This window comes from Penicillium arizonense (assembly GCF_001773325.1).
Source record: "Penicillium arizonense strain CBS 141311 chromosome Unknown PENARI_contig004, whole genome shotgun sequence".
Taxonomy (NCBI): Eukaryota; Fungi; Ascomycota; class Eurotiomycetes; order Eurotiales; family Aspergillaceae; genus Penicillium; species Penicillium arizonense.
This window is the reverse complement of record NW_019173281.1, coordinates 1223209-1236660: the sequence shown is the minus strand read 5'-3', so window position 1 is coordinate 1236660 and position 13452 is coordinate 1223209. Positions and strand designations below refer to the sequence as shown.

Below are 13452 nucleotides of genomic sequence, written 5' to 3'. Positions count from 1 at the left end.
TAATATGCACGAAGCCAAGTTGATCGAAGAAAAATCAGTTAGGGTCGCACTAATCATGTGACTGATATCTTCGATAAGAAAAGTCGGAAGGACTTCCCGACTGATAAGCCTAACTCGCATCACTTTGTACTTTTGACCCCGCACTACATCACGCATTTCATATCGGAGAGAGAGACCCGGAATATACTGTATTCATCCTCTGTACATTCGGTGATATAATCCGACATGCCTGGGACACCGAGCCAAGCCAAGGCGAAGAAGTGCCAGAGAGCGTGAGTAATATGTTCCCTAATTGACCCAGAACAAACTACTAAACTTCTCCAAGCTGCGAGCGATGTCGGTCGATGAAAGTCAAGTGCTCAGGCTCGAGTCCTTGTACTAGGTGTGCCCGTAAGAAGAAGCACTGCCACTTTCCAGTGGAGGAGGTGCGGGTCTCGGTGTCGGAACGGTACGTAGTAGAAATTTGCCGGCCTTTCTATGCTGACGCATTGCAGATACTTGCGAGAGCTCGAAGAGCAGATCTCCAGAAGCGGAACATCCGTACGGCATGCAAACCTAGAAGTTAATGCCTTGGGTGATGCCCTATTTACTGGTGATGACAATGTCGATGTTCCCTCCACTCCCCGGGCATTGCTAGAAAACCGAGAAGATACTCGATGGAGAACTAACCCAAATGGTATGCCAAGAGAACAAGCTTGATCGAATAACCTTTAGTACTAATCGTCATTTACTTTAGCATTGGGTGCCGCTCTACACACTCCAGAGACCCCTCACAGGGAACATGAAGACCCTGAAGCTGAGCATGATATTCAAGGATCCCGATTTTCACGTAACCCGCTAGTCGACAGAGATCCATCCTTTGCACAGACACCAGATGGCCGTTTCTGTGAGTGTGCATTCTATTGTGTCGTCTGATTCCTTGCTAATGCGGATTTGAAGGGTATATGGGGCCGACATCGTCATGGTCCTTTTGTCGTCGAGTCCTCGCTCTCATAGGACGAAAGGTTCCCGAGTCAAACTTCCAGTCTGATCCTTTCCATATTGATGGAACTGCGTTCAGGTTGCATTGGCGGCCATTCCCCCCAGACGAAGTACCCGATGTCACCAACCTGCCTCCGTTGGACTACGCCCTCTTTTTGTTTAACACAGTCAAATTCTATTTCGGATTTCTGTCTTTTATGATTGACGAACCAGCTTATCTACGAGAGCTACATGAATTTTATAAAGACCCAGCAGCCAAGGCTGCCTCTGCTAGGCCTTGGTATTGTCAATACCTACTTGTGCTGGCCTTTGGAAAGGCATTCCTGACGCAGAAAAACTCTTCCGGAACGCCACCTGGTCATCAATATGCTTCACGGGCTATGGCTCTCTTACCAGATCTGTCAGGCATAGACGAAGATCCACTGGCCTGCATCCAGGCACTTAGTCTGGGTGCAGTATATCTTCAATCAATAGATATGAGAAGAGCAGCTTTTCAACACGTGAGTAACCAAACCACTCAGCTCAATTATTTATCTGATCATGGAATTAGATTGGACAAGCCTTGCGTGGTTGCATTATCGAGGGTATACACAGGCATGTACCAGAGGAAATATGTGGGCCAGAACTCTCTCAAAGGTGCAGAACAATCTTCTGGGTGGTTTATATGTTAGATCGAGAATTCTCTGCCCTAATTGGTGCCCCGAGCTCTATTCGTGATGAAGACATTACAGTGAAATTACCAGCAGAGATGGATGATTCAGTGGAACATATCAACTTGACGTTACATGTTCGACTTTCGCGTCTTATGGCTCGAATCTTGACAAGTAAGTTTTGTGAATCCATACCAAAGGAGTCTAATACTGACTTGGAATTTAGCTGTCTACGGAGTAGGCAACGAATATGATGATACTCTCGTTCGGAGTACACAGTCCATTCTTCACAGCATGGCAGAACTGTCGCATGATCTCACGGCATTCTTAAATACCCAATTCCACGGATTAATAAGCCGTGCTTCAAAGATGGCAATACGACTAATGCTAGCGCATCATCATGTGAGTTCTTCCAACAGTACTTGAGCGGATCAAAGCTCATACTAGTAGTGTGTGGTCCTTACAACTCGACCCTTGGTGATGTGCGCATTGCACATGCACATAGAGCGAACAGAAAGACAAACATCCCAAATTATTTCTTTAGCACCGCCTGTTGCGTCTCTTTTACAATGCTGCGCCGAATCCGCTCAAACGCTTCTACAAACGCTCCGTACACTGGCAGATGACGACTTGATGGGTATGCTGCACCCAGTACACATCCACAAAGAGAGATTTGCTAACGGTCGTAGATGCATTCTTACCATTCCAAATTGAAGATGCCTCATCTTCTGCGTTTGTTTTATATTTGATCCGCGCGATTGCTCCATCGCTTATATCTAACGACTCGTGGTGCGACAATTTGGAATGCGTACTAGATAAACTCATTGCGAAGGGCAATCTAGCTGCGCCACTCCGACGACTAGAATTGAGACAGCTGGAGCAAATATTGGCACCTTTGACACCACGGTTGACTAACCACTCCTTGCCTGCAGCTAGTCTGGGTGACGGCAGTGACAATAATGAAGAGACTTATACGTTCGACCAAGATGAGTTCGAGTGGGATATGCTTGCGCTCAATTCCTCGGTCAGCCTTCCACCACGAGAGTTGCTTGATCTTGCGGACCAGTTGGATGTGGACGGTATTATGCAATCGGTTGGGGTCTAATGCCATCTACTCTGAAACTGTTGTTAAATTATTTATCGATGGAGCGAGCTTTCTTTTTTGCCAAAATTACGATTTACATGTCAAAAACAAACAATTTCAAAAATTCCAAATAGCCCATCACATACGAGCATATAAATCATTTCAAATCAAATTTCCAAGACAAGCTTTCCATGATGTTCAAAATGTCTGTTACCCATCCAAGTTCCATATCATGCATTGTTGGCACATGACCATGAACCGCTACCCGAGCCTTCGTTGATTGACCTTCCAGATACATACAACCCCATCCCACACTGTGTACGACAAAAATCAGTTAAATGGTTCCACAAAATCCGATCAAATTATCAACCTACCATCGCAAATGCAATACCAATGATAACGATATTGCACACAGTCAATATGCCCTTTGAAGGAGTCGAGAAGTATTTCCCTCGGTTCATGTGAAGCCAAAAGGTGGCAGGAAGCCCGTCTTATCAACCCTGTCAGTAGCTGATTATGAAGCCTCTGATATAGAAGAGAAAACTTACAGCTGAAAACACTTCCGAAGAGAGAACTCTGTAGAATACATGTCAGCTAGGGCACCAGGAAGCAAATCAAGGGACGAATCATACAATGAGACTTAAGAGATCATTGAAAACCGGAATAGACTCGGCAATGACCCAAGCAACAACCCAAACTGCCAGTCCAATCCCAATCCATGACCCGATAGATAGGAAGCTACGTTGATGCATATGATCCGAACCCCGAAAGACTCGAACATAGATATACTTGGAAGCAACATGCCCAGAGATAACACCAGCAATAATAACGGTGGGAATAGCGAGGCCATAACAGATTTTCTTCATCAGTGGGCCCGCAGATGATAGAGCCGGGGATTTGACGTCGGGGCCTGCAAACCGGTAGATGACCAGCGCGCTAACGAGATACATGACGGTATCGACAACCTGGAGCATCGCGAGTGACTTTGGGAAGGTTTTTGGATTTTCTGTCTCTGAGACAAAGCCGAAAAATGTGACATGCGCGACTGTAACATATGTTAGTAATAAAGGAGTATACTTGAGTATAGGCGACATACCAAAGGCGAAGATAATATTTGTCACTGCCAGAAACCCTTTGTAAAAGCTGACCTCTCGAACGGTCTCGGTTTGGATAGGTCCGTTGGCCTCCACACCAATAGAGATCATGGTAACCAGAGTTGCAATGAATATACTTACAAAAGCTATGAGTGATTGAATTAGAGTAGTCTTTAGCATATGATAAACAAGGAAGTAAGACTTACAGGCAACTGACATCCAATAGACCTTCACCATAGTTCGTGGAAGAGCGCCAAGGAAGCAGACAATTAGTCCGACGACGCCAAAGACAGTCGTACAAGTCCCATGGTTTGTAAGAGTATTCATGAGAATAGTAAAGGTCAAGAGATGGCTCGACATAAGAAATATTAGTAGAAGCAACTGGCCAATACCGAGGACTTCACGCCCAATTCGACCCATCAGGATTTCGCCTGCATCGCCCATGCTATGAACGTGCGGGTGCCGTATCTTGAATTGACCTATCACATAACCTGTATACCATGATAGGCCAGACATAAAAAGAAGGACAATGGCCGCTCTATACATTCAAAGTTAGAGTGGGTCTTCCGCTCAATGGGGCATACCTACGGTGCCATCCCTAGTGTGGCCACTGCAGAGGGCAGAGACAATATCCCCAGAGAGATGTTCTCGGCAATCATCACTGTGAAGCATATCAGACTGAAGTTATAAATTTCGATAGCTTGGGTAATCTCACGCATTCCACAGTGCCTGTTAATATGGTCTTAGTGAGATACAGGCCTTCAATATTCCAGACTGCTAGGGCACTTACCACCACTTCATTGTTCGATATTTCACCTCTGCCATCTCTTCATTTCCGAAAGGATCATTAGTAATGTCTCGGTATTTGTCTTCCTTTTTCATATCGTCGTGGAGATTCGGATCGGCTGCCCCAGCCTCTGCATCGACCGAATCCCACTCAGGTTGACGCGATGTGTCCATTGTATTTCCACGCTGATATTGAATTCAATTGTGGGATTAAAGGTAACCTAGCATATAATATTTCGAGAAAGGTTCGAGAAAAAGTCCGAATGATATCAATCAAGGGGTTAAAGACGCGATATCACTTAGGAATGCAGCGAAATGCCACGGTAAATGTAGCGACCAAAGCCTCTACAGGATATGTCATTCATAGCCATTTATCACAAGATACAGTCCATTTATGATACTTAATAAGAGCAAGATAGTCCACTTTCTCCGCAAGATACCCCAGGTTGATTCCGTCGGCGTATGTCCCCTCTTTCATAGATACAAGTGTCGGATGGTAGCTCCGGCACTTGACAGCATGTAGCATGGTAGAGTGACAATGAAAGTAGTATCATGTTGATCAACCATGATATTTCAATTGGTAGTTTTCTTGTTGAGTCCACTATCGAGATATAATTGATACCATCACAACAGGCTACATATATAGTGTACGAAGCAACGACTTACCAAGCGAACAACCTGGAATTAAGATCTTATTTATACAACGTTATCATTTTACCAGTCAATCGGATATAGGGAGTTAGATGATGGCACGGTAGAGCTTCCCAGCTGTGGTCTAAGGTGGCTTCGGACAAGCGCCCGGAATAAACAACGTTGAATTAAAAGGTCTGATAGGTGTTATCGGTGCGTGTTCTCGGGTTCCATTTATATCATTCCCTTCATTACGTCGCATGGAATTATCATTGCCAAAGGATGGGGAAGATAGACCTCATTAAATCTCTCCATTGGCGAGTGCCTTTAGCAGTGTACGTTCCTCTCTTCTTCCCCTTTCTTCTCAACTCATTTGCCTGAAATAGCTATGATTAGCATATGGATTGCTGGCTTTCCTCTTTCCGGTGGTCGGGATCTTCCTGGTAACGCGAAACAGGCAGACGGCACTATTTTCTGTTCATGACTGGACTGTTTTCCTGTGCTCCTTTACTTAATTTCTGCAATTGAGATAGATGGTAGCTTTTGCTTCAATTTTATGTGCATTTAAACACTCACATATATTAACTTGTCTTTCCAATTTTAATCCGAAAAACGTGTTCCTGAAACTATATTATGCAAATTTCCCACGCAAGTTCCCTACTTGTTATTCGTGAGCCCGAAAAGGCATCCAATGTACAGCATACTTGATTTCCGAAATTTCCTGCGACCGAGTCTCTCCAACTTTATTCAATTCAATTGAAAAGCGTCTTTCAACAAAGCAGCTTCCTGCGCGATGTGCTGCTTCATGAATCCGGTAGCTACACTAGCTGTAGCCTCCCGCCCCACAAAGCGCAACCGACGACCCCGGTGTTTCTCGGTTGTATCGAAGATAGTCTCTAGTCGAGTCCTAGCAAACGCCCAGGGACCATCATTGAGAGACTCCTCTTGGCACCAGACTATATCCGAAGCGTTGGTATATTCGGCCAGATTATCCTTTACTTGCTGCCAAGGGAAAGGATGAAGCTGCTCAATGCGTGTAATGGCGGTGTCTGTGATCTTGTGGGTTTCGCGGTACCCCTCCAGAGTCACGTAGACCTGACCAGAGCAGTAGATTACTCGTTTGATATCAGCGGGCTTGGCGATCGCTTTTCCGTGGGCTGGGTCGGCAATCATTGGCTTGAAGCTGGAGTCTCCGATGAAGTCTTCGATGTTTGATCTTGCCATGGGGTGGCGAAGGAGTGATTTCGAGAAGAAGATCACAAGGGCTGTAAAAAATTCTGGTGAGCAATATTTCTTTTGATCTTGGGGGATTTCAGATAATACTTACGTTTTCTGAACTCGCGATGAATTTGTCTTCGAAGAACATGGAACAGGTTGGCAGGAGTGGTCATATACACAATTTGCATGTTGGCATCCTGATGCTGTCTCTCCAGCTTTTCCGGTAAGGGGAAGAAACGGGCGTCTTCATTGCACAACTGCAGGAATCGCTCCATGCGAGCCGAGGAGTGCTCAGAGCCTTGTCCATCAAACCCATGAGGCAGTGATAATACCAAGCCAGATCTGAGCAGCCATTTGTTCTCAGCAGATGAAATATACTGATCAATCACGCACTGAGCGTTGTTTGCGAAATCACCAAACTGGGCTTCCCACATTACCAACGCATTTGGATGCATAGTGGAATAGCCGTAATCGAATCCCATGACACCATATTCACTCAGCGATGAGTTCCCAATCGTAAATCGGGCTTGGTCGGGGCTGAGTAAGTCGAGAGGAGTGAGTTTTGACCCTGTTTTTTGGTCGTGCAGCACTGCATGGCGCTGAGAAAAGGTGCCACGCTCAACATCTTGGCCAGAAACACGAACATGGTGGCCTTCTAGACACAGACTGCCCATTGCAAGAGCTTCTGCCGTAGCCCAGTCAATTTCCTTGCCTTGTGTCAAAGTTTCCTGTCGCCTTTGAAGGATTCTACTAAGACTTTTGTGCACCGTGAATGGTTCCCCGGGGACACCCATCTTGTTTGCGAGGGTGCTAACAACATCGGCAGTGATTGCTGTCGGCTTGGGAGGGTAGACTTCTCGAGAGGTCTCTTCTGGACGCTTCATATCTTCCCATGGGGCAGTGATATACTCTCGATCAAGACGCTGGGCATCCTTACTGTTCGCAAGGCTCTCGCTCATCTTGCTCCACACATCACCTTTCATCTTTTCAATCTCTTCCCGAGTAACAATTCCTTCCTTGAGGAGCTTTTTCGTATAGAGCTCCAAGTGGGTAGTCTTGTTCAGGATTTTCTCATACATCAACGGCTGTGTGAAGGAAGGCTGATCCATCTCGTTATGACCATTCTTCCGGTAGCAGATCATATCGATGAAACAGTCCTTACCAAACTTGGCACGATACTCAGCTGCCAACTTTGAAACAAACACGACAGCTTCGACATCATCTGCGTTGACATGAAAAACAGGCGCGTTGATGCTTTTGGCAATGTCAGATACATAAAACGACGTACGCGCAGACTCGGGCTCTGTAGTGAAACCGACTTGATTGTTGATGATCAGATGAATGGTTCCACCAGTCTCATACGACTTCAAGCCAGAGAGCCCTAGCGTCTCATAAATTACACCTTGTCCAGAGAATGAGGCATCGGTGTGGCTGTTGAAGACCATGGTCGATTTCCGATCCTCGCCATTCTGTTGCTGTACAGCTCGCGCCATTCCTTGGGCAAGGGGATTCTGAGCTTCCAAATGAGATGGATTTGGCAGGATGGAGATATTGACTTTTTTTCCGGAAGGTGTCTCCCGCTCGTAATTCATTCCCAGGTGGTACTTGACATCTCCTGAGATGCCATTTGGGGCTGTCGATTCGCCCAAAAATTCGCTATACATCAGTTCATTGGGCTTGCGGGTGAGATTGCTCAAGATATTGAGTTTTCCACGGTGACAACACGGGAAGATGATATTCTTTACTCCATGATCGGCGCTGGCGTCTATAATTGCTTTAACAGCGGGGAGTTGACTCTCGACGCCCTCAAGCCCGAACCGTTTCGCTGTCGGGAACTTGGCTGCAAGGAATTTCTCAAAATACGTCGACCAGATTAACCGGTCGAGAACTCTCTTTTTCTCTTCGGTCGAGAATCGATATGGCTCAGGACATTCAATGGCCAGACGAACCCATTCACGTGCTTCTCGGGAAGGGAGGTACGAATACTCAGCTCCGATCGAGCCGCAGTAAACAGTTTCGCATGCTTTAATAACTTCGCGAAGAGTCATACACTGCCCTTCCTTTGCGACAAAGTGAGGAAGGAGCTCAGGACCAAGTGCAAACCCCCGATCTAGATCTGACTCAGTGAAGCCATAGAAGTTTAGCTGAAGCTCTGGTGGTGGCATAGGTCGCTTTCCTGGGAGATCCAAAGGATTTGTCTTTGCATGAAAATGCCCATAGTCCTGAAAGGCACGAATCAATCGTTGTAGTTTTGCTTGGACATCATTCGATGGCGATGGCGTGAATGGTGCCTGGGCCGCGATATTCAAGCCTGGAAGCATCGATGATCGCCCCGAGCCCCGTCCGAAAATCGCTTCTTCTGATGGGTAGAAGATATGATCTGGTGGCTGTTTCCCGTTTTCAATTGCATCGAAGTATGTTTTCCATGAAGCATCGACTGAAGAAGGATCTTCACACCATGCTACATACATGTCGTCCAGATATTCCGTGGAATTTCCCTGGAGGAAGCTGTCTGTATGTAGCTGAGGCTTCCTAGTTAGCTTCATTTTTGGGCTATGGTAGAAAATGAGACACAAGGTACTTACACATTGTCGGCGAACTCGAGCATAATGTTGCTGGTGTGGCTTCAGAATGTAGCCATGGAATACCTGCCTTGAGTGACCTGCACATAGGCAGTTGGCACTCCGTTGGAGAGAAGCTCTCAATGAAATCATGATAGAAAATCGATTTTGAATCATGTGCTCCTATACATTGGAACAACTTCTGAAACTGGGACAAGTGTAAAATCGTAGTGGCGATTTCTAGCAGAGTACAAAATGCTGTGTGCTTCAACTTTTATTGATTCGACGAGTCTGAAACAGAACGGCGGACCCGGTTCTCCGCAACGCAAGCCCACTCATATTTCATGGAGTTATTGTTCGGTGTAATTCAGTTTCGCCATATAACCGCCAAAGTAGCCGAACAAAGTCGGAGGGTGGTTCCGACATGTTAAGAATGCGTAGTAACTTACATTAATCTACCACTAACTTGTAGTGATTTATCTTCCTACAGTGTTTATCGTCTAGTTAAATAACGTTGTATGATTACAAGAACGTAAAAAAAAGCCTGTTTATCATAATTGAACTAACGAGACCATAGACCACACAATGAAAGAACGGGTGAATCTCAGTGGTGAAATTATTATCCAAATAAACTACTGTCCATCTACAACGAAAGTAGCATAGTCTCCGGGTCCTCCAAGTACTTCTTGATCAGAGTCAAGAATGTGACCGCTTCCCTCCCATCAACAAGGCGGTGATCGTAAGTCAGAGCAATGTACATCATCTGATGTAGGCAATATTATTAGACGAAAACAACTAATGAAAAGACTTTGAATAATACTCACCGGTCGGACTTCAACCTGTCCATTGATAGCCACAGGTCGATCCTGAATACCGTAGGTTCCCAACACAGCCGTCTGAGGGGCATTGATAATAGGAGTTCCAAACAGTGATCCCCAAAGCCCACTGTTACTGATCGTGAAGCTACCACCGGTCATATCGCCCATAGTAAGCTTTCCATCTCGAGCCTATATAAAGCCAAATGGTAGTATCACGTTAATCGACAGAATAGAGAATGTGTATAATAGATACCTTCTTAACCAGCTCTGCAATCCCCTTCTCAATCTCCAAAATACTCATAGACTCAATGTTCCGCAGAACAGGTGTAACGAGGCCCTTCGGGATAGCCGCTGCAACACTGAGATCCACATAGCCACGGTACACAATCGTATCCTCGCCTTCAATTGATGCGTTGATAGCTGGGATTTCTTTGAGTGCTAGTGCGGAGGCGCGTGCCATTGGGCCCATGTAACCCAATTTTACACCGTGTTTTTCCAACGCTGCATCCTTATTCTTCTTTCTGAAACTTATTAATCGTGACATGTCAACCTCGTTGAATGCCGTTAGGAAGGCGGCTGTGTTCTGGGATTCTTTGAGGCGTTGGGCAGTGCGTTGTCGGATTCGGGTCATTTTGACCTAAAAAGAAATTGATGTCAGTTGTTAATTCTGGGAAGGTTACCCCCAGAAACTTGCATTCTCCTCTACGCGACTCGGTCTGAATCCCCAGGCTTGGGGCTGTCCAGCAGCTGGTGGCGTAATTGGAGTAGTCGCTGGTGCTTGTTTTGGGCTCTCTTCGTGCTTGGATGGCTTTTCGCCTTCATGAGCAGGCGCTGGCCCTGTGCTTGTAGGCTGTTGCTCTGATTTAGGCCTATCCTGGACCCTCAAAGCTGGCTCTTTGCTCTTCTCGGATTTGGTTGTAACTTGTTCGCCAGCTTCAATCTCCGCAATTTCTTGGTCGACAGTGACGACATCTCCTTCGCCCACAAGGAATTGCTTAATAACTCCTGATTGTGGTGCGTTCACCGAAACATCAATCTTATCCGTCTCAATTGTGGCGAGCTCTTCATCCAGCTCGACGAAGTCGCCAACCAGCTTGTTGAACTGGTTTAGGGTTCCTTCTGTGATTGACTCTGCCATCGGGGGGACGCGCACAACGATTCTGGAGTCATATTGGCGCGAGGAAGCGCTGAAGAGACGGGGTAATAATTCAACGCTACTTGGGTAGCAAGCTTTAAGACCGTTGAATACGAACGAGCGAGTAGATGGAACATGGACCCGACTCCTTTGAACACATCTCTGTCTGCTTATATACCGCAGGCCGGCGCGTGAAGACCAACGTAGTGCCATTTTGAAATATTTGGATACACACGAAAACTCATATTATATTGGAGTATATTGGAGCACTATAAATGTCTTCTGTTTGATCCGGCGATAAAAAAAAGTCGGGACCTTATTCCAGGTTGCGGCTATTCGGCTTCTCGTCAAGTTCCCGAACATGCAACTCGTACTCTATACAGCTGAAACAGATTGACAATCGATCCTCATTATTAGAAATAACTTATGTTCGATGGTGTCATTATACAACAGCAATGAAGTCCACTTGGATATCCACCCCCGCAGGCAACTTCGACACCTCCACCATAGAACGAGCAGGCCGATGCGGGAATGCGGCATCATACACGGATGCAAACTCGGGCATGACATCGGCATCTTTGACGTATACCTGTTTAAATGTTAACGCCTGAGCGGATAACAGGTTTCGCTAAGGTCTTGTCTCACCACTACTTTGACAACTCGTTCTAACCCGGTCCCAGATGCTTTCAGGATAGCTTCGGTATTCTGTATGATAGCTTGTGTCTGTTCTGCCATAGTTCCTTTAATCAAGTTGCCTTCGGCATCAGCTGGTATCTGGCCGGACAGCCAGACTTGGCCGGCGGCTTTAATTGCTTGGGACTATCGGAGTCATTAGTTGCCAGTTACCGGGTCTGTTCCTTCTGTCCACTCAGGGGTGCATACATAATGGGCAAAGGCTATATTATTTGTTAGTTTTATGTACTGGTAGATCCAATGCCAAAACTTACGTGCGTATGCTTCGTTTGTTTGCACGCTCGTCACCAAGGTCTTAGGCCCGTTAGATGAGAACCCGCGAGTTCTCAAGGGGAAATTTGGTGACATAGCGGACACCGAGGCCCTCGCTAGTCTTAAAGCGAGACTTGTACCTTGTTTAAACATGATTGAAAAGATGCAATTGAAGATGAGGATACAATTGATTACCCCTCGTCCCCTCCAAGGCTTATCTTGAGATCTCGGCAACGGGCCCGAAAATCGGATGTCGCTCCCGACATTTTTTTCTGTTCGGACTTTTTGTAATCATAAGTTATCTCAATTATATCAACTAAGTTATAGCAACGTTGGGATAAAAGCTTCTAGAGAACAGTCTTATTTTTTATCGAAAATGACTAGTTTCAAAACAATTGGACGCCTGTCCAGCAAGTGTGTCAACCTCAGTGACTTAATCCATATGACCAACTACTAACTTCATCCCAAGCCGTGGAAATCCACAACCATCTTTGCTTCTCGCCCTGGATCCCATTCACTGAACCAATTGCGGTTGGCCTCCTCTGCAGCCGTGGCATCAGAGAGTGAAATTGTTGCAGCACAAAAAAACTACAAAATCGTGCAAGACACAGGCAATTTCGATGAAATCCAAGCAGCCCGTCCAGACTTCAACCACTCTGCAGCAATTGAAGTAACCAAGTCGCCTAATCCAAACTGGAAGCATGGGGACGGGGCCCCAAACAGCCTAGCCCAAAAACATCATGTAATCGATCCCTACGCCACAGATCGACCAATGATCAACAACTACCGCCTACTCGTCTCTGGAATTGTCCCACGACCAGTCGGGTTCTTGAGTACAGTGAACTCAAAAGGGTGAAAAGAACCTCTCTCCATTCAGTTACTTCCAAGTCATCGACCATGACCCACCCATGTTCATCGTGGGCTTCTCATCTCGACCAGGCCGTGTCAAAGATACATATCGCAACCTAAAAGAAACAGGCGAATGTGTAATAAACACCATCTCCGAAAACATGATTGAAGCAGTCAATGCCACATCCATTGACGCTCCATATGACGTCTCAGAATGGGACGTGTCAGGTCTACACGAGGCGCCCTCTAGCACGGTGAAACCGGCCCGTGTCGCGGAATCGGTGTTCAATATTGAAGGCAAGGTTATGGATATCAAGGAGTTCACGGATCATCAGAAGCCGGGCATGAGTCTGGCTGCGACGGTATTGATCAAGGCTACTCGGTTCTGGGTTAAGGATGGAACTTCCGATGCCGACTTTAGTCATATTGATCTGGAGAAGTTGCGGCCTATTGGCCAGCTTGGGGTATGTCTTATGGTCGGATTTCGTCGACTTTTGAGCATCCGCGGAAGCGGTGGAGTGAGGAAGTTTCGAAGAGTGATACTTTGTCTAGATTGGATGCTAGGAAGTGTGTGGACAGTTAAATCTGCCGTGTTTGCATAGATTGTATGCTAGCGTTCTATCCACTCAGCAAAAACTAGGTTATACAAATAGACTGTTTGCGAGAAGAAGGATGAGACATGAATCATGTTGTTGTCGCCT

General features: G+C 46.1%; 5 protein-coding genes across 5 annotated transcripts; 1 reads left to right on the top strand and 4 right to left on the bottom strand.

Annotated features, from left to right (window-relative positions):
* Positions 1-225: 225 nt before the first annotated feature.
* Positions 226-2736, top strand: PENARI_c004G10364 (Zn(II)2Cys6 transcription factor; the record flags this gene model as incomplete). The annotated part of the gene is made up of 9 exons (XM_022629391.1): positions 226-272; positions 326-448; positions 495-676; positions 737-886; positions 940-1481; positions 1532-1805; positions 1858-2049; positions 2176-2268; positions 2321-2736. The coding sequence occupies 9 exons, from the start codon at positions 226-228 to the stop codon at positions 2734-2736; spliced, it is 2019 nt and encodes a 672-aa protein (XP_022491173.1).
* Positions 2737-3080: 344 nt separating this feature from the next.
* Positions 3081-4769, bottom strand: PENARI_c004G05839 (uncharacterized protein; the record flags this gene model as incomplete). Its single annotated transcript, XM_022629162.1, has 7 exons — positions 3081-3205; positions 3264-3291; positions 3348-3760; positions 3812-3955; positions 4016-4347; positions 4398-4538; positions 4600-4769. 7 exons carry the CDS (start codon positions 4767-4769, stop codon positions 3081-3083), a joined length of 1353 nt encoding a protein of 450 aa, XP_022490676.1.
* A 1203-nt stretch (positions 4770-5972) lies between these two features.
* Positions 5973-9051, bottom strand: PENARI_c004G11213 (2-oxoglutarate dehydrogenase family protein; the record flags this gene model as incomplete). Its single annotated transcript, XM_022629437.1, has 3 exons — positions 5973-6490; positions 6553-8975; positions 9029-9051. The coding sequence occupies 3 exons, from the start codon at positions 9049-9051 to the stop codon at positions 5973-5975; spliced, it is 2964 nt and encodes a 987-aa protein (XP_022490645.1).
* A 596-nt stretch (positions 9052-9647) lies between these two features.
* On the bottom strand, positions 9648-11170 carry PENARI_c004G08355 (uncharacterized protein; the record flags this gene model as incomplete). Its single annotated transcript, XM_022629285.1, has 4 exons — positions 9648-9767; positions 9829-10011; positions 10076-10459; positions 10529-11170. 4 exons carry the CDS (start codon positions 11168-11170, stop codon positions 9648-9650), a joined length of 1329 nt encoding a protein of 442 aa, XP_022490805.1.
* A 229-nt stretch (positions 11171-11399) lies between these two features.
* Positions 11400-11998, bottom strand: PENARI_c004G02844 (RidA family protein; the record flags this gene model as incomplete). Its single annotated transcript, XM_022629002.1, has 4 exons — positions 11400-11546; positions 11603-11776; positions 11840-11853; positions 11905-11998. The coding sequence occupies 4 exons, from the start codon at positions 11996-11998 to the stop codon at positions 11400-11402; spliced, it is 429 nt and encodes a 142-aa protein (XP_022491190.1).
* Between the last annotated feature and the right edge of the window lie 1454 nt (positions 11999-13452).